The sequence below is a fragment of the Mustelus asterias genome, chromosome 3 (assembly GCF_964213995.1).
Source record: "Mustelus asterias chromosome 3, sMusAst1.hap1.1, whole genome shotgun sequence".
Taxonomy (NCBI): Eukaryota; Metazoa; Chordata; class Chondrichthyes; order Carcharhiniformes; family Triakidae; genus Mustelus; species Mustelus asterias.
Window position 1 is genome coordinate 97,255,644 of NC_135803.1, and position 24,597 is coordinate 97,280,240.

At 48.7% G+C, this 24,597-nt stretch overlaps 1 protein-coding gene across 1 annotated transcript in view; it reads right to left on the reverse strand.

Annotated features, from left to right (window-relative positions):
• The window catches only part of srgap3 (SLIT-ROBO Rho GTPase activating protein 3), a 278,977-nt gene that overhangs the window by 55,430 nt on the left and 198,950 nt on the right, over window positions 1-24,597 (reverse strand). Inside the window, exons 9-15 of the mRNA XM_078209393.1 lie at window positions 20,859-21,056; window positions 17,075-17,168; window positions 15,863-15,901; window positions 15,165-15,173; window positions 10,160-10,186; window positions 9,415-9,423; window positions 3,696-3,712 (exon numbers count right to left, since the gene is read on the reverse strand). Coding sequence (XP_078065519.1) covers window positions 3,696-3,712; window positions 9,415-9,423; window positions 10,160-10,186; window positions 15,165-15,173; window positions 15,863-15,901; window positions 17,075-17,168; window positions 20,859-21,056 — 393 coding nt within the window. The remainder of the gene's footprint in view (window positions 1-3,695; window positions 3,713-9,414; window positions 9,424-10,159; window positions 10,187-15,164; window positions 15,174-15,862; window positions 15,902-17,074; window positions 17,169-20,858; window positions 21,057-24,597) is intronic.

Consider the following 24,597-nt stretch of genomic DNA (forward strand, 5'->3'; position numbering starts at 1 on the left):
ACTCACCGCACTCTCTCTCTCACACACTCACCGCACTCTCTCTCTCACACACACTCACCGCACTCTCTCTCTGACACACACTCACCGCACTGTCTCTCTCTCTCACACACTCACCCGCACTCTCTCTCTCACACACTCACCGCACTCCCTCTCGCACACACACTCACCGCACTCTCTCTCGCACACACACTCACCGCACTCTCTCTCTCGCACACACACTCACCGCACTCTCTCTCTCTCACACACACTCACCGCACTCTCTCTCTCACACACTCACCGCACTCTCTCTCTCTCACACACTCACCCTCTCTCTCCCTCACACACTCACCGCACTCTCACTCTCACACACACTCACTGCACTCTCTCTCTCACACACTCACTCTCTCTCTCTCACACACACTCACCGCACTCTCTCTCTCACACACTCACCGCACTCTCTCTCTCACACACACACTCACCACACTCTCTCTCTCACACACACTCACCGCACTCTCTCTCTCTCTCTCTCTCTCGCACACTCACCGCACTCTCTCTCTCACACACACTCACCGCACTCTCTCTCTCACACACACTCACCGCACTCTCTCTCTCTCTCTCTCGCACACTCACCGCACTCTCTCTCCCTCACACACTCACCGCACTCTCACTCTCACACACACTCACTGCACTCTCTCTCTCTCACACACTCACCCTCTCTCTCTCACACACACTCACCGCACTCTCTCTCTCACACACTCACCGCACTCTCTCACACACACACTCACCACACTCTCTCTCTCACACACACTCACCGCACTCTCTCTCTCTCGCACACTCACCGCACTCTCTCTCCCTCACACACTCACCGCACTCTCACTCTCACACACACTCACTGCACTCTCTCTCTCTCTCACACACTCACCGCACTCTCTATCTCACACACACATTCACCGCACTCTCTCTCTCTCACACACACACTCACCGCACTCTCTCTCACACACACACACCGCACTCTCTCTCTCACACACACTCACCGCACTCTCTCTCTCACACACACTCACCGCACTCTCTCTCTCACACACACTCACCGCACTGTCTCTCTCTCTCTCACACACTCACCCGCACTCTCTCTCTCACACACTCCCCGCACTCCCTCTCGCACACACACTCACCGCACTCTCTCTCGCACACACACTCACCGCACTCTCTCTCGCACACACACTCACCGCACTCTCTCTCTCGCACACACACTCACCGCACTCTCTCTCTTTCACACACACTCACCGCACTCTCTCTCTCACACACTCACCGCACTCTCTCTCTCACACACACACTCACCACACTCTCTCTCTCACACACACTCACCGCACTCTCTCTCTCTCTCTCTCGCACACTCACCGCACTCTCTCTCCCTCACACACTCACCGCACTCTCACTCTCACACACACTCACTGCACTCTCTCTCTCTCTCACACACTCACCCTCTCTCTCTCACACACACTCACCGCACTCTCTCTCTCACACACTCACCGCACTCTCTCTCTCTCTCTCTCTCACACACACTCACCGCACTCTCTCTCTCTCTCACACACACACTCACCGCACTCTCTCTCACACACACACTCACCGCACTCTCTCTCTCTCTCTCACAAACACTCACCGCACTCTCTCTCTCACACACACTCACCGCACTCTCTCTCTCACACACACTCACCGCACTCTCTCTCACACACACACTCACCGCACTCTCTCTCTCTCACACACACACTCACCGCACTCTCTCTCTCACACACACTCACCGCACTCTCTCTCTCACACACACACTCACCGCGCTCTCTCTCTCTCTCTCTCTCTCACACACACTCACCGCACTCTCTCTCTCTCTCACACACACACTCACCGCACTCTCTCTCACACACACACTCACCGCACTCTCTCGCTCTCTCTCACACACACACACCGCACTCTCTCACACACACTCACCGCACTCTCTCTCTCACACACACACTCAGCGCACTCTCTCTCACACACACACTCACCGCACTCTCCCTCTCTCACACACTCACCGCACTCCCTCTCTCTCACACACACACTCACCGCACTCTCTCTCTCACACACACACACACACTCTCCGCACTCCCTCTCTCTCACACACACACTCACTGCACTCTCTCTCACACACCCTCACCGCACTCTCTCACACACTAACCGCACTCTCTTTCACACACACACTCACTGCACTCTCTCTCTCACACACTCACTGCACTCTCTCACACACACTCACTGCACTCTCTCACACACACACTCTCCGCACTCCCTCTCTCTCACACACACTCACCGCACTCCCTCTCTCACACACTCACTGCACTCTCTCACACACACACACTGCACTCTCTCTCTCACACACACACTCACCGCACTCTCTCTCTCTCACACACACTCACCGCACTCTCTCTCTCACACACACACTCACCGCACTCTCTCTCTGTCACACACAATCACCGCACTCTCTCTCTCTCTCTCTCACACACACTCACCGCACTCTCTCTCTCACACACTCACCGCACTCTCTCACACACACACACCGCACTCTCTCTCTCACCCACTCACCGCACTCTCTCTCTCTCTCACACACTCACCGCACTCTCTCTCTCACACACACTCACCGCACTCTCTCTCTCACACACACTCACCGCACTCTCTCTCTCACACACACTCACCGCACTCTCTCTCTCACACACACTCACCGCACTCTCTCTCTCACACACACTCACCGCACTGTCTCTCTCTCTCTCACACACTCACCCGCACTCTCTCTCTCACACACTCACCGCACTCCCTCTCGCACACACACTCACCGCACTCTCTCTCTCTCTCACACACACACTCACCGCACTCTCTCTCACACACACACTCACCGCACTCCCTCTCTCTCTCTCACACACACACTCACCGCACTCTCTCTCTCACACACACTCACCGCACTCTCTCTCTCTCTCTCGCACACACACTCACCGCACTCTCTCTCTCTCTCACACACACACTCACCGCACTCTCTCTCACACACACACTCACCGCACTCCCTCTCTCTCTCTCACACACACACTCACCGCACTCTCTCTCTCACCCACTCACCGCACTCTCTCTCTCTCTCACACACTCACCGCACTCTCTCTCTCACACACACTCACCGCACTCTCTCTCTCACACACACTCACCGCACTCTCTCTCTCACACACACTCACCGCACTGTCTCTCTCTCTCTCACACACTCACCCGCACTCTCTCTCACACACTCACCGCACTCCCTCTCGCACACACACTCACCGCACTCTCTCTCGCACACACACTCACCGCACTCTCTCTCTCGCACACACACTCACCGCACTCTCTCTCTCTCACACACACTCACCGCACTCTCTCTCTCACACACTCACCGCACTCTCTCTCTCACACACACACTCACCACACTCTCTCTCTCACACACACTCACCGCACTCTCTCTCTCTCTCGCACACTCACCGCACTCTCTCTCCCTCACACTCACCGCACTCTCACTCTCACACACACTCACTGCACTCTCTCTCTCTCTCACACACTCACCGCACTCTCTCTCTGTCACACACAATCACCGCACTCTCTCTCTCACACACTCACCGCACTCTCTCTCTCACACACACACACCGCACTCTCTCTCGCACACACGCTCACCGCACTTTCTCTCGCACACACGCTCACCGCACTCTCTCTCTCACCCACTCACCGCACTCTCTCTCTCTCTCACACACTCACCGCACTCTCTCTCTCACACACTCACCCGCACTCTCTCTCTCACACACTCACCGCACTCCCTCTCGCACACACACTCACCGCACTCTCTCTCGCACACACACTCACCGCACTCTCTCTCTCGCACACACACTCACCGCACTCTCTCTCTCTCACACACACTCACCGCACTCTCTCTCTCACACACTCACCGCACTCTCTCTCTCTCTCACACACTCACCCTCTCTCTCCCTCACACACTCACCGCACTCTCACTCTCACACACACTCACTGCACTCTCTCTCTCACACACTCACTCTCTCTCTCTCACACACACTCACCGCACTCTCTCTCTCACACACTCACCGCACTCTCTCTCTCACACACACACTCACCACACTCTCTCTCTCACACACACTCACCGCACTCTCTCTCTCTCTCGCACACTCACCGCACTCTCTCTCTCACACACACTCACCGCACTCTCTCTCTCACACACACTCACCGCACTCTCTCTCTCACACACACTCACCGCACTCTCTCTCTCTCTCTCTCTCGCACACTCACCGCACTCTCTCTCCCTCACACACTCACCGCACTCTCACTCTCACACACACTCACTGCACTCTCTCTCTCTCACACACTCACCCTCTCTCTCTCACACACACTCACCGCACTCTCTCTCTCACACACTCACCGCACTCTCTCACACACACACTCACCACACTCTCTCTCTCACACGCACTCACCGCACTCTCTCTCTCTCGCACACTCACCGCACTCTCTCTCCCTCACACACTCACCGCACTCTCACTCTCACACACACTCACTGCACTCTCTCTCTCTCACACACTCACCGCACTCTCTATCTCACACACACATTCACCGCACTCTCTCTCTCTCACACACACACTCACCGCACTCTCTCTCACACACACACACCGCACTCTCTCTCTCACACACACTCACCGCACTCTCTCTCTCACACACACTCACCGCACTCTCTCTCTCACACACACTCACCGCACTGTCTCTCTCTCTCTCACACACTCACCCGCACTCTCTCTCTCACACACTCCCCGCACTCCCTCTCGCACACACACTCACCGCACTCTCTCTCGCACACACACTCACCGCACTCTCTCTCGCACACACACTCACCGCACTCTCTCTCTCGCACACACACTCACCGCACTCTCTCTCTCTCACACACACTCACCGCACTCTCTCTCTCACACACTCACCGCACTCTCTCTCTCACACACACACTCACCACACTCTCTCTCTCACACACACTCACCGCACTCTCTCTCTCTCTCTCGCACACTCACCGCACTCTCTCTCCCTCACACACTCACCGCACTCTCACTCTCACACACACTCACTGCACTCTCTCTCTCTCTCACACACTCACCCTCTCTCTCTCACACACACTCACCGCACTCTCTCTCTCACACACTCACCGCACTCTCTCTCTCACACACACACTCACCACACTCTCTCTCTCACACACACTTACCGCGCTCTCTCTCTCTCTCTCGCACACTCACCGCACTCTCTCTCCCTCACACACTCACCGCACTCTCACTCTCACACACACTCACTGCACTCTCTCTCTCACACACTCACCGCACTCTCTCTCTATCTCACACACACACTCACCGCACTCTCTCTCTCTCACACACACACTCACCGCACTCTCTCTCTCTCATACACTCACCGCACTCTCTCTCGCACACACACCCACCGCACTCTCTCTCTCTCACATACACACTCACCGCACTCTCTCTCTCATACACACTCACCGCACTCTCTCTCTCTCACACACTCACCGCACTCTCTCTCTCTCTCACACACTCACCGCACTCCCTCTCTCTCACACACACACTCACCGCACTCTCTCTCTCACACACATTCACCGCACTCTCTCTCTCTCTCACACACTCACCGCACTCTCTCTCTCTCTCACACACTCACCGCACTCCCTCTCTCTCACACACATGCTCACCGCACTCTCTCTCTCACACACACGCACCGCACTCTCTCTCTCTCTCACACACTCACCGCACTCCCTCCCTCTCTCACACACACTCACCGCACTCTCTCTCTCACACACTCACCGCACTCTCTCTCTCTCTCTCACACACTCACCGCACTCCCTCTCTCTCACACACACTCACCGCACTCCCTCCCTCTCTCACACACACTCACTACACTCTCTCTCTCTCACACACACACCAACTCACCGCACTCTCTCTCACACACACACACACTTGCCGTAATCTCTCTCTCTCTCTCACACACAGCCACACTAACTCATTGTACTCTCTTTCACACACACACTCACCGCACTCTCTTTCACACATACACACTCATCCCTCTCTCCAGATGTAGTTAGGAAGCATTGGCCAATCCAAATACAAATAGGGAATAATGAATGGCAATCCCGTATCTTAATATTACTTTCTGCTGCATAAGTGATTGACAATGTACATTTCATGAGTTGTTTCATTGATAAGTTGACTTTGCTGTAATCCCAGTGTGTGGAAAGGTTTATGGGGTCAGTATTTAGTGGATGTTATGATGTCTGTGACTGAATGGCCCCTCAATGCTCAAACAGCTATGGGACGTAGGTTGACAAGGCTGTCCTCAGATAAAAAGTTATAGTGGCTTATGTTCACAAAGTTACCAGGGAGTAATGGATAGGGAGGGGAGTGGGGGAGGAGTTCCAGTGGGAATTAGAATTGTGCAGGGAAGGGGCTGTTGCATTTCTAGAGTTGGAGCAGTCCCCTAGGCTGGTGGGTTCAAACAGGAAGTCATTGACGTGTGATGCCAAAGCCAAGCCAGAGTTCAGGCCGAAATCCTTACCCCCACCACACACATGATGTCACACAATCAGAACAGCTCCCGTGTGCATAGCACAACCCATCATTGAGTTCCAGAAACAGCAATATAGTTTAATAACCAAGATTTACGTTACTGTTACAACATTTCTGTGAGATTGGATTTTAAGCACATAGGGAACAAACAAAGAAGAGGAACTGGCCCGATAAGGGACAGAATCTCTCCAGCTGGGAACCAGGCATCAACTCATCGAAGTGAAAGTAGATATGGTGGGACTGGGAGGGTCTTTTGCCCCACCTTAATGCTCTGCAGATGAAAAGATTTGTGCCCTAGGCTAGACAATCAGATATATAGCCTTAAGATAAAGAGATAGAAAATATTTATGGTATATTGTGAGGGGGGGCTCCTGTGTTTAGTGAACTAGGTTGTTAGAAATAGGGACCATAGATGTAGGGGCAGCTGTGGTTTATGGAGTTAAGGGAAGGTGGGGGGGATGGGAGAGGGCTTTTACTGGTGCTTTTATTGATAATGTAATAAAGTACAGGAATGTAAGCCTCCTGTGCACGGTAGCACAGTGGTTAGCACTGCTGCTTCACAGCTCCAGGGTCCTGGGTTCGATTCCCGGCTTGGGTCACTGTCTGTGTGGAGTTTGCACATTCTCCTCGTGTCTGCGTGGGTTTCCTCCGGGTGCTCCGGTTTCCTCCCACAGTCCAAAGATGTGCGGGATAGGTTGATTGGCCAGGTTAAAAAATTGCCCCCTAGAATCCTGAGATGTGTAGGTTAGAGGGCTTAGCGGGTAAATATGTGGGGGTAGAGCCTGGGTGGGATTGTGGTCGGTGCAGACTCGATGGGCCAAATGGCCTCCTTCTGCACTGTAGGGTTTCTATGATTCTATGATTCTTTAAAAAGGACCAGTTGATCATAAGGAAAGTTTCACCATATTAGACAGATGCGATTGTTTTACATTCTCTTAACCCCCAGTAGGCTGAATATTATATTGACTGGGGGTTTGGGAGGTGACGATGGGGAGGTTAGATAATGTGCTGCTGAATTCAGAACATAGCAATGAGGTGAATCAAACTGCTATCCATACCAGAAGCAGTTGGGAGTGGCAACAGCTAGTGCCTGAAACACCTCTGCCACTCAGACAGAAATGAATTTATTTCATTCACGGACAATATAAAACTGACTAACAATTCAAGAGGGAGAAGGAGCCTGCTGCAATATCTAGATGCTGCCAGTATACTAAGTTGGTATGGTACCTGAGTGCAGTGTTTTCTACTGCATCCCAAAGTTTCAATCCTGATCTCCACTAACACTGTTGGTATTCAGCCAGATCCATTGAGTGGAGCAAGCCTGCACAGCCAGGGTGGGATGGTTAAAACTTCAGAGTCAACTGTTTGAGTTTTCATTGTGAGAATGTGAGAGAAACTGGGCAGATATTGCCTGGAACAATACTGATTAAGGAGAGAGAAAGCTGGGTTCCTACCTTGAAGTCCCACACTCAGCCTTCTCACCTGTAAAGGAAAAGAACATCACAGCTTCATTAAAAAAAATGTTTGCATCCTCAACACTTCAACAATGAACCTGCATAAAGTCCATTAATCCCTATCCATAACTTGAAGCACCATTGGTGATAGGTGCTAGTTTGAAATGCACAAATTCAGCTTGGTCACCTGACTTTCATTCCAAAATTGGTGCTTGTCTGATCAATACAAACCTAATCCCAATAAATTCCCTCTACACTGCCCCCATCCCAGGGCAGGTACAGCATGGAGTTAGATACAGAGTAAAGCTCCCTCTACACTGTCCCCATCAAACACTCCCAGGACAGGTACAGCATTGAGTTAGATACAGAGTAAAGCTCCCTCTACACTGTCCCCATCAAAAACTCCCAAATATAACAGAGTGTTTCTATGACATCATTGTCACACTCACCATTCTGTCACCAATTCTGATTCCAGATCCACCAGGGCTCTATTTAACCACAACTCATTTATGCCAGGACCATTACAATCAGCAGAGAGATGTCAATTTATAACAAACTTTATCAGAGAAAGTATGATCCTTTAACATTCCCAAGACATTCCAAAGTGTTTCCCAACCAATGGATGATTTCCAAAGTACCATTTCTGTTGTTTACATAGAACACAAAAAGTGTCACAAACAAAAATTAAATGGACGACCAGATAATCCGTAAGATGTATACATTTACAATGCAACAGAGAAACTTCCAACATCAATAAAGGGCACTGCACTGGGAGGTCCATCATTTCAGCCTGTTCCTGTTCCACTGAACTGATTGCTTCCTATTTTAATAAAAGCAAAATTCTGTGGATACTGGAGATCTGAATCAAAAACAGAAAATGCTGGGAAAACTCAGCAGATCTAGCAGCATCTGTAGAGACAGCCACAGAGTTAATAGCTCTTCCTATTTTAACTGTTTGTTTTATTCCTAGTAAGAAGTCCCACAACACCAGGTTAAAGTCCAACAGGTTTATTTAGAATCACGAGCTTTCGGAGCATTGCTCCTTCATCAGGTGAGAGTGATGAAGGAGCAGCGCTCCGATAGCTTGTGATTCCAAATAAACCTGTTGGACTGGTATTGTGAGAGTTCTTACTGTGCCCAACCCAGTCCAACACCAGCATCTCCACCTCATGTTTCATTCCTATCCAATCTCTTCCCACCTACATCTGTGACTTGTTCAATGTCCTCCGTCAGTTTCTTGGCCTATCTGCCTCCTTTTCACGATGGATGACCCATTCCCTCTACTCTTCCGCCAAGATGGTCTCCCTCCTCTCTCTGGTTGAAAATATTCTCACATTGAACAACTTCTGTTTTAAATCCACTCATTTCCTCCAAACAAAAAGTGTTGCTATGGGTATCTGCGTGGGTGCTAACTATGCCTGTCTTTTTGTAGGATATAGGGCACATTACTTGTTTGCGTCCTACATGGACACCCTCTTTCACCTCCTTCTTTAGTACACTGTGACTGTACTGGTGACATCTCATGTTCTCACCCTGAACTTGACATTTTCATTGACTTCCAATTTCCACCCTTCTCTCACCTTCACACTGCATCTCCGACTCTTCTCTTCCCATCCTAGACTTCTCCGAGCCCATTTCTGGGGATTTTTGTCAATCAATAGTCCCTATAAGCCCACTGATGCCCTCAACTACCTGGACTAATTTCCACACATCCCACTTCCTGTAAAGACTTGGTTTCATTCTCCCAGTTTCTTATTTTCAGTTTCATCTGTTCTGACAATCCAGCCTTCCTTACTATTGTTTGTACTCAAGGAGTTCCTCAGGGTGGTGCCCTAGGCCCAACCATCTTCAGCTGCTTCATCAAAGACCATCCTCAACATAAGGTTAGAAATAGGAATGTTCGTTGATGATTGCATAATGTTCAGCACCACAGATACTGAAGTGGTTCATGTCCACATGCAGCAAGACCTGGACAACATTCAGGCTTGACTGAGAAGTGGCAAGTAACATTTGCGCCACACAAGTGCCAGGTAATGATCATCTCCAACAAGAGAGAATCTAACCATTTCCTCTTGACACTCAAGGGTATTACCATCACTGAATCCCCTACTACCTGGAGGTTACCATTGACCTGAAACTGAACTGGACCAGCCGTATAAATACTGTGGCTACAGTATTTGGGTTAGAGGCATCAAATAACTCGTCTTCTGACCAATCCCAAAGACTGTCCAACATCTACAAGGCACAAGTCAGGTGTGTAATGGTATAGTGTTCACTTGCCCGGATGAGTGCAGCTCTGACAACACACATCAAGCTTACACCATCCAGGACAAAGGAGTCTGCTTGATTGGCATCCCACCCACCATCTTCAACATTCATTTCTTCCACCATCAATGCATTGTGGCAGCAGTGTGTATTATCTACAACATGCCCTCAGCAACTCACCAAAGCTTCATTGACAGCATCTTCCAAACCCACGACCTCTACCACTTTGAAGGCCAAGGACAGCAGACACAGGAACACCAGCACCTGGAAGTTTCCCTCCAAGTCATATACTATCCTGGCTTGGAAATATATCACTGTCGTTGTGTCAAAATCTTGGAACTCCCTCCCTAACAGCACTGTGGGTGTACCTACATCACATGGACTGCAGCGGTTCAAGAAGGGAGCTCACCACTATCTTCTCAAGAGCAATTAGGGATGGGCAATGAATGATGGCCTAGCCAGCGACACCCACACCACATGAATAAATAATTTTATAAAATGTAATATTGTTTCCTTTTTCTCTGCTGGTTCTGTTTTTTTTCACTCTCTCCTTTCTGTTTTTGTTGTCAAAAGGTAGTTCGTCATGATCTTGCCATTCACACCCCCTCCAAACACGATTTCCTTCTCAGTCCAGCAGCACCAACTCTCCTTATTTCATCTTTCCTTGTTCCACCCTAACACACACCTTCCATTTTGTTCTCTTTTCCCACACAGTTCATCTCACCTGCTCAAAACCTATTACATTTCTAACACAAACAGAAAATGCTGAAAAATCTCAGTAGGTCTGACAGCATCTGTGGAAGTCATGATGTGGAGATGCCGGCGTTGGACTGGGGTAAACAGAGTAAGAAGTCTCACAACACCAGGTTAAAGTCCAACAGGTTTATTTGGTAGCAAATACCATAAGCTTTCGGAGCACTGCTCCTTCGTCAGATGGAGTGGAATTGTGCTCTCAAACAGTGCACAGACACAGAAATCAAGTTACAGAATACTAATTAGAATGCAAATCTCTACAGCCAGCCAGGTCTTAAAGGTACAGACAATGTAGGTGGAGGGAGCATTCAACACAGGTTAAAGAGATGTGTATTGTCTCCAGACAGAACAGCTAGTGAGATTCTGCAAGACCAGGGGGCAAGCTGTGGGGGTTACTGATAATGTGACATAAATCCAACATCCCGGTTTAGGCCGTCCTCATGTGTGCGGAACTTGGCTATCAGTTTCTGCTCAGCGACTCTGCGCTGTCGTGTGTCGTGAAGGCCGCCTTGGAGAACGCTTACCTGAAGATCCAAGGCTGAATGCCCGTGACTGCTGAAGTGCTCCCCAACAGGAAGAGAACAGTCTTGCCTGGTGATTGTCGAGCGGTGTTCATTCATCCGTTGTCGTAGCGTCTGCATGGTTTCCCCAATGTACCATGCCTCGGGACATCCTTTCCTGCAGCGTATCAGGTAGACAACGTTGGCCGAGTTGCAAGAGTAGGTACCATGTACCTGGCAGATGGTGTTCTCACGTGAGATGATGGCATCCATGTCGATGATCCGGCACGTCTTGCAGAGGTTGCTGTGGCAGGGTTGTGTGGTGTCGTGGTCACTGTTCTCCTGAAGGCTGGGTAGTTTGCTGCGGACAATGGTCTGTTTGAGGTTGTGTGGTTGTTTGAAGGCAAGAAGTGGGGGTGTGGGGATGGCCTTGGCGAGATGTTCGTCTTCATCAATGACATGTTGAAGGCTCCGGAGGAGATGCCGTAGCTTCTCCGCTCCGGGGAAGTACTGGACGACGAAGGGTACTCTGTCCACCCTGTCCCGTGTTTGTCTTCTGAGGAGGTCGGTGCGGTTTTTCGCTGTGGCCCATTGGAACTGTTGATCGATGAGTCGAGCGCCATATCCTGTTCTTAAGAGGGCATCTTTCAGCGTCTGGAGGTGTCTGTTGCGATCCTCCTCATCCGAGCAGATCCTGTGTATTCGGAGGGCTTGTCCATAGGGGATGGTTTCTTTTACGTGTTTAGGGTGGATGCTGGTGTAGAGTGCCGAGACATCCATTGTGACGAGGAGTGCTCCTGGTTCAACTGCTCCATGTGTGCTGAGTTTCTGTAGGAAGTCCGTAGTGTCACGACAAAAGCTGGGAGTTCTTTGTACAATGGGTTTCAAGATGCCCTCGACATAGCCAGAGAGGTTCTCGCACAGGGTTCCATTTCCTGAAACGATGGGACGGCCGGGTGTGTTTGCCTTGTGTATTTTTGGGAGGCAGTAGAGATCTCCAGCGCGTGGAGTACGTGGGATGAAAGCACGGAGGGTGTTTTGAAGGTCCGGATCAAAGGTTTTGATCAGAGTGTTGAGTTGACGGGTGTGTTCTTTGGTCGGATCTGTGGGTAACTGTCTGTAGTGTTCCTCGTTGTTCAGTTGTCTGCTGGTTTGATGACAATGTTGCGGTTGGTCTTGAGAGCGTGGATGGCGTTGCGCTTGGGTGATGTTCGGTGCTGTCTTGTGAGTGCGGCTGATGAATTTGGTGTTGACGCACCTCCTGATGGCTTGGGCATACATGTCAAGTCGAGGGCAGCGGCCTTCCGGAGGAGTCCAATTCGACTCTTTCCTCTTCGGTTGCACTGCGGATCTCTCTGTCTGCTGTTCCGGTTCATTAGCTGTCTCATTGTGTTCGCTGTTGGCCTCTTGGGGTTTGTGGAAGAACTCCCGCAGCCTCATTCGCCTGATGAATTCCTCTGTGTCCGCTGCGAGACTGATGGGGTCTATTTTGGTGGTGGGGCAAAAGTTGAGCCCTCGGCTGAGAACTTCGATTTCATCTGGTTGAAGTGTGTAGTCCGATAAGTTGACAATGGACTTTCCTGCAGTGGTACTGTTTTCTACTGTGGTACCGGGGGAGGCTTGGTTGCTGCTGGTGGTGATGCCGAGTTTCTCAAGTTTCCTGTTCTTGGTGTGCATGCAGATGGTGTAGTTCCTTTGTCTCGTCTGCTTGGCAGAGTTTCGCAGCTGGTCTGCGTCTTGAGCGCAAGTTGAGAATATGGATTCGATCTTGGTTTCCAGGCTGCGGCGTTTGCTGTAGAGCTGGTGTATGAGGTGGTTGAGGAGGGTGAGAGAGGTGCGACGGAAAAGTCTCTCAGCGTAGTCTGTGTTAAAGGTTGACCTGAGTGGGTTCGTGATCCATAGTCCTTTCGGTATCTTGTCTGCTTTCTTGCATGTTTGTAGAAACTTGATGTCTGTGTCGATATGCGCGATCTTCTTGGAGATCCTCTCAACTTGGAGCCGGCAGTTTGAGGTGTCGATGGTAGCCATGATGTGGAGATGCCGGCGTTGGACTGGGGTAAACACAGTAAGAAGTTTAACAACACCAGGTTAAAGTCCAACAGGTTTATTTGGTAGCAAATACCATAAGCTTTCGGAGCACTGCTCCTTCGTCAGATGGAGTGGAAATGTGCTCTCAAAGCAAATGTGCTCCGAGCAAAGAACACACCCGTCAACTCAACACTCTGATCAAAACCTTTGATCCGGACCTTCAAAACACCCTCCGTGCTCTCATCCCACGTACTCCACACGTTGGAGATCTCTACTGCCTCCCAAAAATACACAAGGCAAACACACCCGGCCATCCCATCGTTTCAGGAAATGGAACCCTGTGCGAGAACCTCTCCGGCTATGTCGAGGGCATCTTGAAACCCATTGTACAAAGAACCCCCAGCTTTTGTCGTGACACTACGGACTTCCTACAGAAACTCAGCACACATGGAGCAGTTGAACCAGGAGCACTCCTCGTCACAATGGATGTCTCGGCACTCTACACCAACATCCCCCACAATGATGGCATTGCTGCAACGGCCTCAGTACTCAATGCCGTCAACTGCCAGTTTCCAGATGCAATTTTACAACTCATCCGCTTCATCCTGGACCACAATATCTTCACCTTCAACAACCAGTTCTTCATCCAGACACACGGAACAGCCATGGGGACCAAATCCGCACCTCAATATGCCAACATCTTCATGCACAGGTTCGAACAAGACTTCTTCACCGCACAGGACCTTCAACCGATGCTATACACTAGATACATCGATGACATTTTCTTCCTTTGGAGTCATGGTGAGCAATCACTGAAACAACTATATGATGACATCAACAAGTTCCATCCCACCATCAGACTCACCATGGACTACTCTCCGGAATTGGTTGCATTCTTGGACACACGCATCTCCATTAAGGACGGTCACCTCAGCACCTCACTGTACCGCAAGCCCACGGATAACCTCATGATGCTCCACTTCTCCAGCTTCCACCCTAAACACGTAAAAGAAACCATCCCCTATGGACAAGCCCTCCGAATACACAGGATCTGCTCGGATGAGGAGGATCGCAACAGACACCTCCAGACGCTGAAAGATGCCCTCTTAAGAACAGGATATGGCGCTCGACTCATCGATCAACAGTTCCAATGGGCCACAGCGAAAAACCGCACCGACCTCCTCAGAAGACAAACACGGGACAGGGTGGACAGAGTACCCTTCGTCGTCCAGTACTTCCCCGGAGCGGAGAAGCTACGGCATCTCCTCCGGAGCCTTCAACATGTCATTGATGAAGACGAACATCTTGCCAAGGCCATCCCCACACCCCCACTTCTTGCCTTCAAACAACCACGCAACCTCAAACAGACCATTGTCCGCAGCAAACTACCCAGCCTTCAGGAGAACAGTGACCACGACACCACACAACCCTGCCACAACCTCTACAAGACGTGCCGGATCATCGACACGGATGCCATCATCTCACGTGAGAACACCATCTACCAGGTACACGGTACCTACTCTTGCAACTCGGCCAACGTTGTCTACCTGATACGCTGCAGGAAAGGATGTCCCGAGGCATGGTACATTGGGGAAACCATGCAGACGCTACGACAACAGATGAATGAACACCGCTCGACAATCACCAGGCAAGACTGTTCTCTTCCTGTGGGGGAGCACTTCAGCAGTCACGGGCATTCAGCCTTGGATCTTCAGGTAAGCGTTCTCCAAGGCGGCCTTCACGACACACGACAGCGCAGAGTCGCTGAGCAGAAACTGATAGCCAAGTTCCGCACACATGAGGATGGCCTAAACCGGGATGTTGGATTTATGTCACATTATCAGTAACCCCCACAGCTTGCCCCCTGGTCTTGCAGAATCGCACTAGCTGTTCTGTCTGGAGACAATACACATCTCTTTAACCTGTGTTGAATGCTCCCTCCACCCACATTGTCTGTACCTTTAAGACCTGGCTGGCTGTAGAGATTTGCATTCTAATTAGTATTCTGTAACTTGATTTCTGTGTCTGTGCACTGTTTGAGAGCACATTTCCACTCCATCTGACGAAGGGGCAGCGCTCCGAAAGCTTATGGTATTTGCTACCAAATAAACCTGTTGGACTTTAACCTGGTGTTGTGAGACTTCTTACAGCATCTGTGGAGACAGAATAGAGCCAACGTTTCGACTCTAGATGACACTTTGTCAGGACTCTAGACTCGAGTATCTAGACTTGAAACTTTGGCTCTTTTTTCTCCCTACAGATGCTGTCAGATCTGCTGAGATTTTCCAGCATTTTCTGTTTTTGTTTCAGATTTCAGCATCCGCGGTATGTTGCTTTTATTCTATTACATTTCTAACCTTTCCCAGTTCTGATGAAATGTCAGCGTCCTGAAATGTTAACTCTGTTTCTCTCTCCACAGATGCTGTCCAACCTGCTGGATATTTCCAGCATTTTCCATTTTTATACCAGGAGAACTCCCCTTAGCCAACTTCCCAGGTCGAAAGATGCACGAGACAGACAAAGCACATGCTTACAGATGTTTTTTGCTGCTTGCTTTTCCTGGAATAGATTGCCATAGTCTAAAGTTTTAGCTCGACGGACGTTCTTCCAATAGTACCATGGGATATTTTATGTGTACCTGAGAGTGCAGATTATTCACTGATGTCTCTGGAATGGGGGGACTTCAATCCATAACTTTCCAATTCAGAGGTGAGGATACTTTAACTGAGAATGGTGACAGAAGAGAAGCAGTGTGCACTGATCACCAAACTCCATAGCAGTAGTACTCGTTAGATTATTTGTTGATCATGTGCAGTGCACTAACCCTTCACCTGGTGACATGGCAGCACAGTGGTAAGCACTGCTGTCTCTGAGCCCAGGGACCCAGGTTCAATTCCGGCCTTGGGTGACTGTCTGTGTGGAGTTTGCATGTTCTCTCCAGGTCTGTGTGAGTTTCCTCCCACAATCAAAGATGTGTAGGTTAGGTGGACTGGCCATGCTAAATTGCCCCTTTGTGTCCAAAAAAACATGTAAATTAGGTGGATTAGCCACGGTAAATGTGCGGGGTTACAGAGATAGGGCTGGGGACGGGATGCTCTTTCGGAGAGTCAGTGCAAGCTCGGTGGGCCTCTTTCTGTACTGTAGGGGTTCTATGCTTAATCTTTGCTGATGCTCTATTCCAGGAGCTTCCCAAGCTCAGAGGTGTTTACAGCTGGTGGTGGATTTTAGAAATCCTCGTTATCCTGAGCTTTTCTCACTTCCTTTCTTGCTCGCTATTGAAACTAGAAAAAGTAGTAGTTTTACAGCGAGAGTTCTCCCCTACCTCACCACCATACAGGGGTGGGGGTTGAATTCTGTTTGCTACTTGATGTCTCCCAATTTCAGCAGATTTGGAGACCCCACCCTGAACAACCCAATAGTGCTCACAGAAAATGGAGTATTTTCAAACCCGACTCACCTTCCCCCAACGTTTGTTTTAGTAGGTCATGCTTGGCCTGAAGCTTGGTGATCAAATTACTTCCGTTCAAGTATTCCTTGAATTTCTGAAAGAGAAACAAGAAGTGCATTAAACATTTATCAGACTTCCACAAGGTTCAATCATGCTAAACTGATGGGCAAGGAACAGCAATTTTGCCCCATGTACAGCACAGGAGGTCATTCTGCCCATCATAAAGACCTATCCAATTCGTCGCACTCCCCCTTGCTCTTTCTCCCAGAGCCCTGCGCCTTATTTTATTAGTCTTTCTCCATCCCAAATGGCATCCCTTACTCCATCCTATTGGATCTGATGTTTGTGAGGGCAGGTCCCTTTCTAATCACAGCCCTCAACACATTGTAGGATATTTAATGTTGTATGGCTTAACATTGCACAATCTGGAACAAATTGAGTTCAGTCTTCTGTGAATGAATAGAGCCAGCAATTGGTCAGAAAATGACACATATACAAGAAAGCCAGATATGATCTAAGAAGATCCATCAAAGATGCCAAAAGACAGTACCAGGCCAAGCTAGAGTCCCAAGCTAGCTACACAGACCCTCGCCGACTATGGCAAGGTCTGTAAGACATAACAGGCTACAAGATGAAGGCATGTAAAATTGCTGGCTCCAACACACCCCTCCCTGATGCATTCTACACCCATTTTGAGCAAGGGGTCAGTGAGAGCATGCCCCCCACGCTGGAAGCCCTGGATGAACCTGTATCTGAGGTCAGCATTGCAGATGTCAGAGTAGCTTTCTTGAAGGTCAACCCATGGAAAGCGTCTGGCCCGGATGGGGTACCTGGACGAGCACTCAGATTCTGCGCGGATCAGCTGACAGGGGTATTCACAGACATCTTCAACCTCTCTTTACAATAATCTGAGGTCCCTATCTGCTTCAAGACAATGACCATCATCCCGGTATCTAAGAAATGCCAAGCAGTGTGCCTTAATGACTATCGTCTGGTGGCTCTGACATCCATCATTATGAAGTGCTTTGAAAGGCTAGTCATGGCACGAAACAATTCCAGCCTCCCGGACTGCCTGGATTCACTACAGTTTGCCTACTGCCGCCACAGGTCCATAGCAGACACCGTCTCCCTGGCTCTGCACTCAACCCTGGAACACTTAGATAACTAGGACACCTATGTCAGACTCCTATTTATTGACTACAGCTCAGCCTTCAACACCATTATTTCCACGAAACTCAGCTCCAAACTCCATGGCCTGGGCCTTGGCTCCTCCCTCTGCGACTGGATCCTGAACTTCCTAACCCACAGACCACAATCAGTAAGGATAGGCAACAACACCTCCTCCACGATCATCCTCAACACTGGTGCCCCACAAAGCTGTGTTCTCAGCCCCTACTGTACTCCTTATGCACCTATGACTGTGTGGCCAAATTCCCCTCCAACTCGATTTTCAAGTTTGCTGACGACACCACCGTAATGGATCTCAAACAATGACGAGACAGAGTACAGGAATGAGATAGAGAATCTGGTGAACTGGTGCAGCAACAATAATCTCTCCCTCAATGTCAACAAAACAAAGGAGATTGTCATCGATTTCAGGAAGCGTAAAGGAGAACATGCGCCTCTCTACATCAACGAAGTAGAAAGGGTCAGAGCTTGAAGTTTTTAGGTGTCCAAATCACCAACAACCTGTCCTGGTCCCTCCATGCCAACACCATAGTTAAGAAAGCCCACAAAAGTCTCTACTTTCTCAGAAGACTAAGGAAATTTGGCATGTTAGCTACGACTCTCACCAACTTTTACGGATGCACCATAGAAAGCATTCTTTCTGGTTGTATCTCAGCTTGGTATGGCTCCTGCTCTGCCCAAGACTGCAAGAAACTACAAAAGGTCGTGAATGTAGCCCAACCCATCATGCAAACCAGCCTCCCATACATTGACTCTGTCTACATTTCCCGCTGCCTCGGCAAAGCAGCCAGCATAATTAAGGACGCCACACACCCGGACATTCTCTCTTCCACCTCCTTCCTTCGGGAAAAAGATACAAAAATCTGAGGTCACGTACCAACCAACTCAAGAACAGCTTCTTCCCTGCTGCCATCAGACTTTTGAATGGACCTACCTTGCATTAAGTTGATCTTTCTTTACACCCTGGCTATGTCTGTAACACTACATTCTGATCTCTCTTGTTTCCTTCTCTATGAACGGTAAGCTCTGTCTGTATAGCGTGCAAGAAACAATACTTTTCACTGTATGCTAATACATGTAAGAATAATAAATCAAATTTAAAAATCAAAAATATTCAAAATGGGGGTTGGGGGGAGGTTCTCTGGCCGCAAGGGAATCTTTCCCCAGTTTGCTATCCACGACAAATAATTTCACTATGTCACGATTCACACAGGAGACCGTTAACTCTTAAAATTAAATTCAAACTTCCAGTTAATAGCTGAAAGAATGACATGTCAAGGTTAAAACTTTTACTGTAACAAATGACCAAAAATAACCCAGATTGACTAAACACTTTTCTTTTTGTAGACAACTTGGACTTTAAACCATAGAACGGAAAGTTCCCATTTTATACTCTCATCATGCATTGCACTTGTCACAGAATTACAGTCCTCATAACAAACAGTCCTCAGTTGCTCCAACTGTGAACACCTTACACCATCGCTCCAGTAACACAATCTGGGTTTCCCTTTAATCACCCCAGGCCTGTGTCAAGCAGATTTTGGAAACGGTCACATGGCCCTCCCTCTGTTTTACCATAAATTGGGGGCGGCATGGTGGTGACACAGTGGTTAGCACTGCTGCCTCACAGCGCCAGGGACCAAGGTTCGATTCCTGGCTTGGGTCACTGTCTGTGTGAAGTCTGCATGTTCTCCCCGTGTCTGCGTGGATTTCCTCTGGGTGCTCCAGTTTCCTCCCACGGTCTGAAAGACTTGCAGGTTAGGAGCATTGGCCATGCTAAACTTTCCATCAGTGTACCCAAACAGGCACCGGAGTAAGGCGACTAGGGGATTTTCACAGCAACTTCATTGCAGTGTTAATTTTCACCGTAACTTCATTGCAGTGTCAGCCTATTTGTGACACGAATAAATAATTTTTTTAAAAAAAACTAGATCCAAATCATAACAATCTTATAAACCTCATTATTGTAACAACTATCAGTCGTGAACAGTTTGGTGGTTGTCACTTTGCTGGCTGTACTTTTTCTTCATTGCCTAGTACCCTTCCCATATGTGTGGATTTGTGTTGGTGTACAGTAACTCCTCCAGTTCCTTACCCAACAATGATTGCCCACTTGAAGGTGACTATAACTGAACCTATCCCCCATCTGATACCATGCCCTCCAACTTTGCTGTCATGTAGAAATGGCACTTAATGGTGGGCACAGCAAGGTCCCATAAACAAGAAACAACCCAATTGACCATTTCTGTGATATTGTTTTGAGGATAAATGTTGGTCAGGACAAGAGGAGAACTCCCCACTCTACCTTTACTTCTAAATAGGCCATAGGATGTTTTACATCCATCTGAAAAGCATAAACATCTCATCCAAAAGGTAGCACCTCCAACAGTCCAGCACTCCCTCATTACAGCACAGAAGTGTCCAACTAGATTTTGTAATCAGGTCTCTGGCGTGGAACAAATCCACCATCTCTTGACTCAAAGGCAAGAGGTTCTCCCCATGGACAGCTGTCACCTGATGGGTAATACAGCACAACCAGTCTATTCCTAACTCCCAGAGTTAATTAATTTTCTTTAACTTCAAGAAGAGGTCTTACTGTGAAGTAGAATATCTCAGTCTCCTGTTGGTTGGCTCTCCTCTTTGCAATGTTAAGTTTGCTCATGTAGGTCTCAGAAGCAACTGATTTGACTGACTCGGTCGATCGACTGTGGTGGAATGCGTCAGACACATCAAAGTCCTCCACGGTTAGCATGTCTTGCAGTGTTTGCATGGTGGCGTCCAATGTCTTCCTGACCTGGAGTCGAGCAGATGAACATAAGGTCTAGAAAAGGCTTTCACCTTCACATTATTACAGATTCCACTCCATCCCATTTAATATTTTCAGGAACATCCGTGATTAATATGTCTTGATGCTCCAGAGGTAACCAAGGAGAAGCTCAAATGCTCATTTATCACTATCTTCAATATTCATGGTTATCTCTATCCTTACTGATTACCTGTTACTTTTAACCTTCAATCCAATTCCCCAGATCTATTTATTCAGATTCTTTGTGAAGAAACCATGAGGCTGTAAAAACTGAATTGGTTCACAAGTATCCTTCAGGGAAAGTGACTTGTCAACCTTATTCGGTCTGGCCTATATGTGACTTCTATTCTGTCTAATTTGGGTTACCATTGAAACCCAAACCCACGGCACAGGCCATGGTCAAGTCAACCCCTTTAAATTGCTGTGTGTCCCTCGCTATGCAAATAAAAAATTAAAGGGGCATGCTGTCCCACACATTTGAAAAATAAATTGTAGGAGAAATTACTTTGGCTCCACACCAATGTGGTTGACTCTTAAGCCTGATCCTCACAAAATATCTGAGATGCTTTGCTAGGCTGAACCATCAAAGCCACTTTCATGTTTGATCAGAGAAACCCTGAACAATAGATCTCAACATCAATCCACTGGCTACAAATCAGCAACCTTTCCAGTGAGACACACTCCAGCCATTCTAACACAAACCCTCCGATTGAGAGAGGCAGGAAATGAGAGATGGGTTTGAGAGAAAACATTACACACTGCCAGGATAATCAGAGCTTGTCAAACCTCATTTAATCCCAGTGACAATTGCAGAATTTTACCATAACCTGTCTCACATATTTCACTTGGCAATGGATTTCCAACCTTCCAGTATTGCTGGACATTGTCTCAACTGCCTCCTGACTGCCCTACAGTTTAACAGTGAGATTAATTCCCTCACACTGGATCCTGAGAATAAAAAATTGAGGTGGTGGGAGGAGAAATTGGTTTGTGTTGCATTCATTTACAGAGTGGCTGATGGGGACATACAGGATGGAATTTGCAGGATTATGTCCTACATCCCAAATACGGGCAGACGTCCCCCCATTTTGGATTCAGCAGGTTTTAACCTGCGCCTTAAACTTCAAAAGGGACCACTGGAAGCTGACACCAAAAAGAGATCTTTTTAAAATAACACATTTAACTTAATGTAGAGGCTCAAGGATAAGACTTACTCCTCCCAGCCTCTTAGTGTTTGTGTACACCCTACTTAAGAGCCTGATCTTCAACAAGGCAGCCAATCCAAGTTAGTTAGTTAGCCAAAATAGGGGAACCGCATCTGGAGAACTGGCAAATGTTAAAAGCTCACCTGAATTATTAACATGATGACCAATAACAAGTGCTTTCGAGCTGGTATCTTCTGGTGCATGCCAACCACCTGCTTCATGCCCAACTAATTTATTTGCTAGCGAGTCTATCTTTAATGGGACTAAGATCACGCACTTTATTTTTATAAAAAGTATAAATCATCATGGCTAAAATTTCCTAAAATTTGAAAAATTGGGCAAAGACTTTAAAACGACTGAAGCCATGTCTGGCTGTGACCTTCAAACAAAAGGAACTTTCTGGAAATATCAGAGAAGCTGACATCTTGTTATCTCTGAAGAGATGCTAGCAACCCTGTGGCTTTAGAAACCAAATTCAAAGGAAATTATACAAAGACCATCTACGTTTCCGAAGCCAGGCTTGGCCAATAGAAACTACTAGACTGCTAGGACAAAGGACTCTGAAACCTGCTTTCAAATTCTTAATGGTTGGAACACTAAGGCTATGATTCTCCCATCCCACTGTGCTAAAAAATTAGTGCAGTGGGCCGAGAGAATCGCGCATCGGCCAATTCGTGGAGCTCCCATGAGCGATCGTGCCGTGCTTGCGTCTCCCAGGCCCGGACTTTTGGCGGTGACCGCGCGGCGCTGGAAATCAGCAAGGTCAGCATTTAAATAGCATTTTACATACTATTCAAATGCTATTAGCAGGCCCAAGACGGAATTCACTGGGCCCGCTACCCTCTCCCAACCACAGTAACTTATAGTAGTACACTTGCGGGGAGCTCGCGACCTGACACTGCTGGAGTGAAGGGGGGGGGGGCAATCGGGGACTCCCATGGGGTCGGGCGGTGGGAGAGTGGTGCTCCCTTGGCATGGGCACCCTGACAGTGCCAGCCTGTTCCTCCAGGCACTGCCCAAGGGGCACCTTGACACTGCCCATCGGGCATGGGGCAGTGCCAAGGTGAAATGGCCTATTGGGTCAAGGGCCTGCTGGTGGCAGGGCCTAGGGGGCAATTGGTGGGGATGGGGGGGCCCACTGCCAGTTTGCCATTGGGATCGATGGGAACAGGAAGGAGGCCAGTGATGGGGGGGCGGGGGGGGGTTGCTGGAGATCGAAGTGGTCCAGGACAGGATGGGGTGGGTCAGAATTGGGCCCGGGAATGGTTGAGGGGGTCACAATCTGGCCGTGGGGGGATTGGGAGGGCAGCACTGTGGGGATCCTGGGCAGGCCAGCGATTGAGCTGGCCAGCAAACGGGAAGGCTGACACTGTGAGGCCACTGCGCTTGTGCAGAGGCTCGCTGGTTTCAGTCTCTCCAGCCCACTGATTTATAATGATATTCACGCTGGTGGCCTCTGCATTGCATAGAGTGTGGGAGATTCTAGTGTGAACTCCCACTGAAAAAACCTACGTGAATTACAGTGGAACCCCGATCTAATGTGCGAATTCGGATATAATGCGATGGTGTCACTGGACCCTTTTTTCCTGCTAATAATTGGCAAATTTAGCGCGACCCCGATTTAGTGCGACCCCGCTTTTATGGACCCCAACCATCGCATTATAATGGGGCCGCACCGTACTTCAGTTTTCCTGCTAATTCAACACTTACGCCTTTGTCAAAGACAAAGTGGAGAGGTTGGGGGGTCACATGACTGCCCATCCCACCCCCCGTTGTCTTTCTGTACTGCCAAGCAGCATACCATCTTCCATCTAGAAATCAGCATCTCATATCAAGGGTTTTCTCTGTCCAAGTGAGTGCCAAACCCCACCCTGCCCCGCTCCCGCCCCCATCCTGCCCTTCCCTTTTACATTGTTTCTACTAGAACCTCTGAACTTTTATTAAGTTTAATATACCATCACCTACAAGACTAATTCCTCTTTAAATGCCTATCCCATCGTGGAAGTCAACTTTGCTGGAAAAGTGAATTATCCAGTATCAGTCTTTAGCCTACCGACCTCTGTGAAGGAATACACCATTGGACTTTGATTCTGGACTCTGGACACACATGAAACAATATTTCTTTATCCTGTGGTCTTCGCCCTATAAATCATTATTTCCCTGTCCTCTCTTTTATTGTATGGGTGAAAAAGGAGGCTACATTGAGACCCTCCTCTCGTACTCGAGTGTGTGAGAATAAAATACCCCTTCGTGATTAACTCCTCTCGACCTTGCTGTGGGGTTTTAGTAAAAGTTGGATTAGATCAAAATTGAGGGATGGGGAA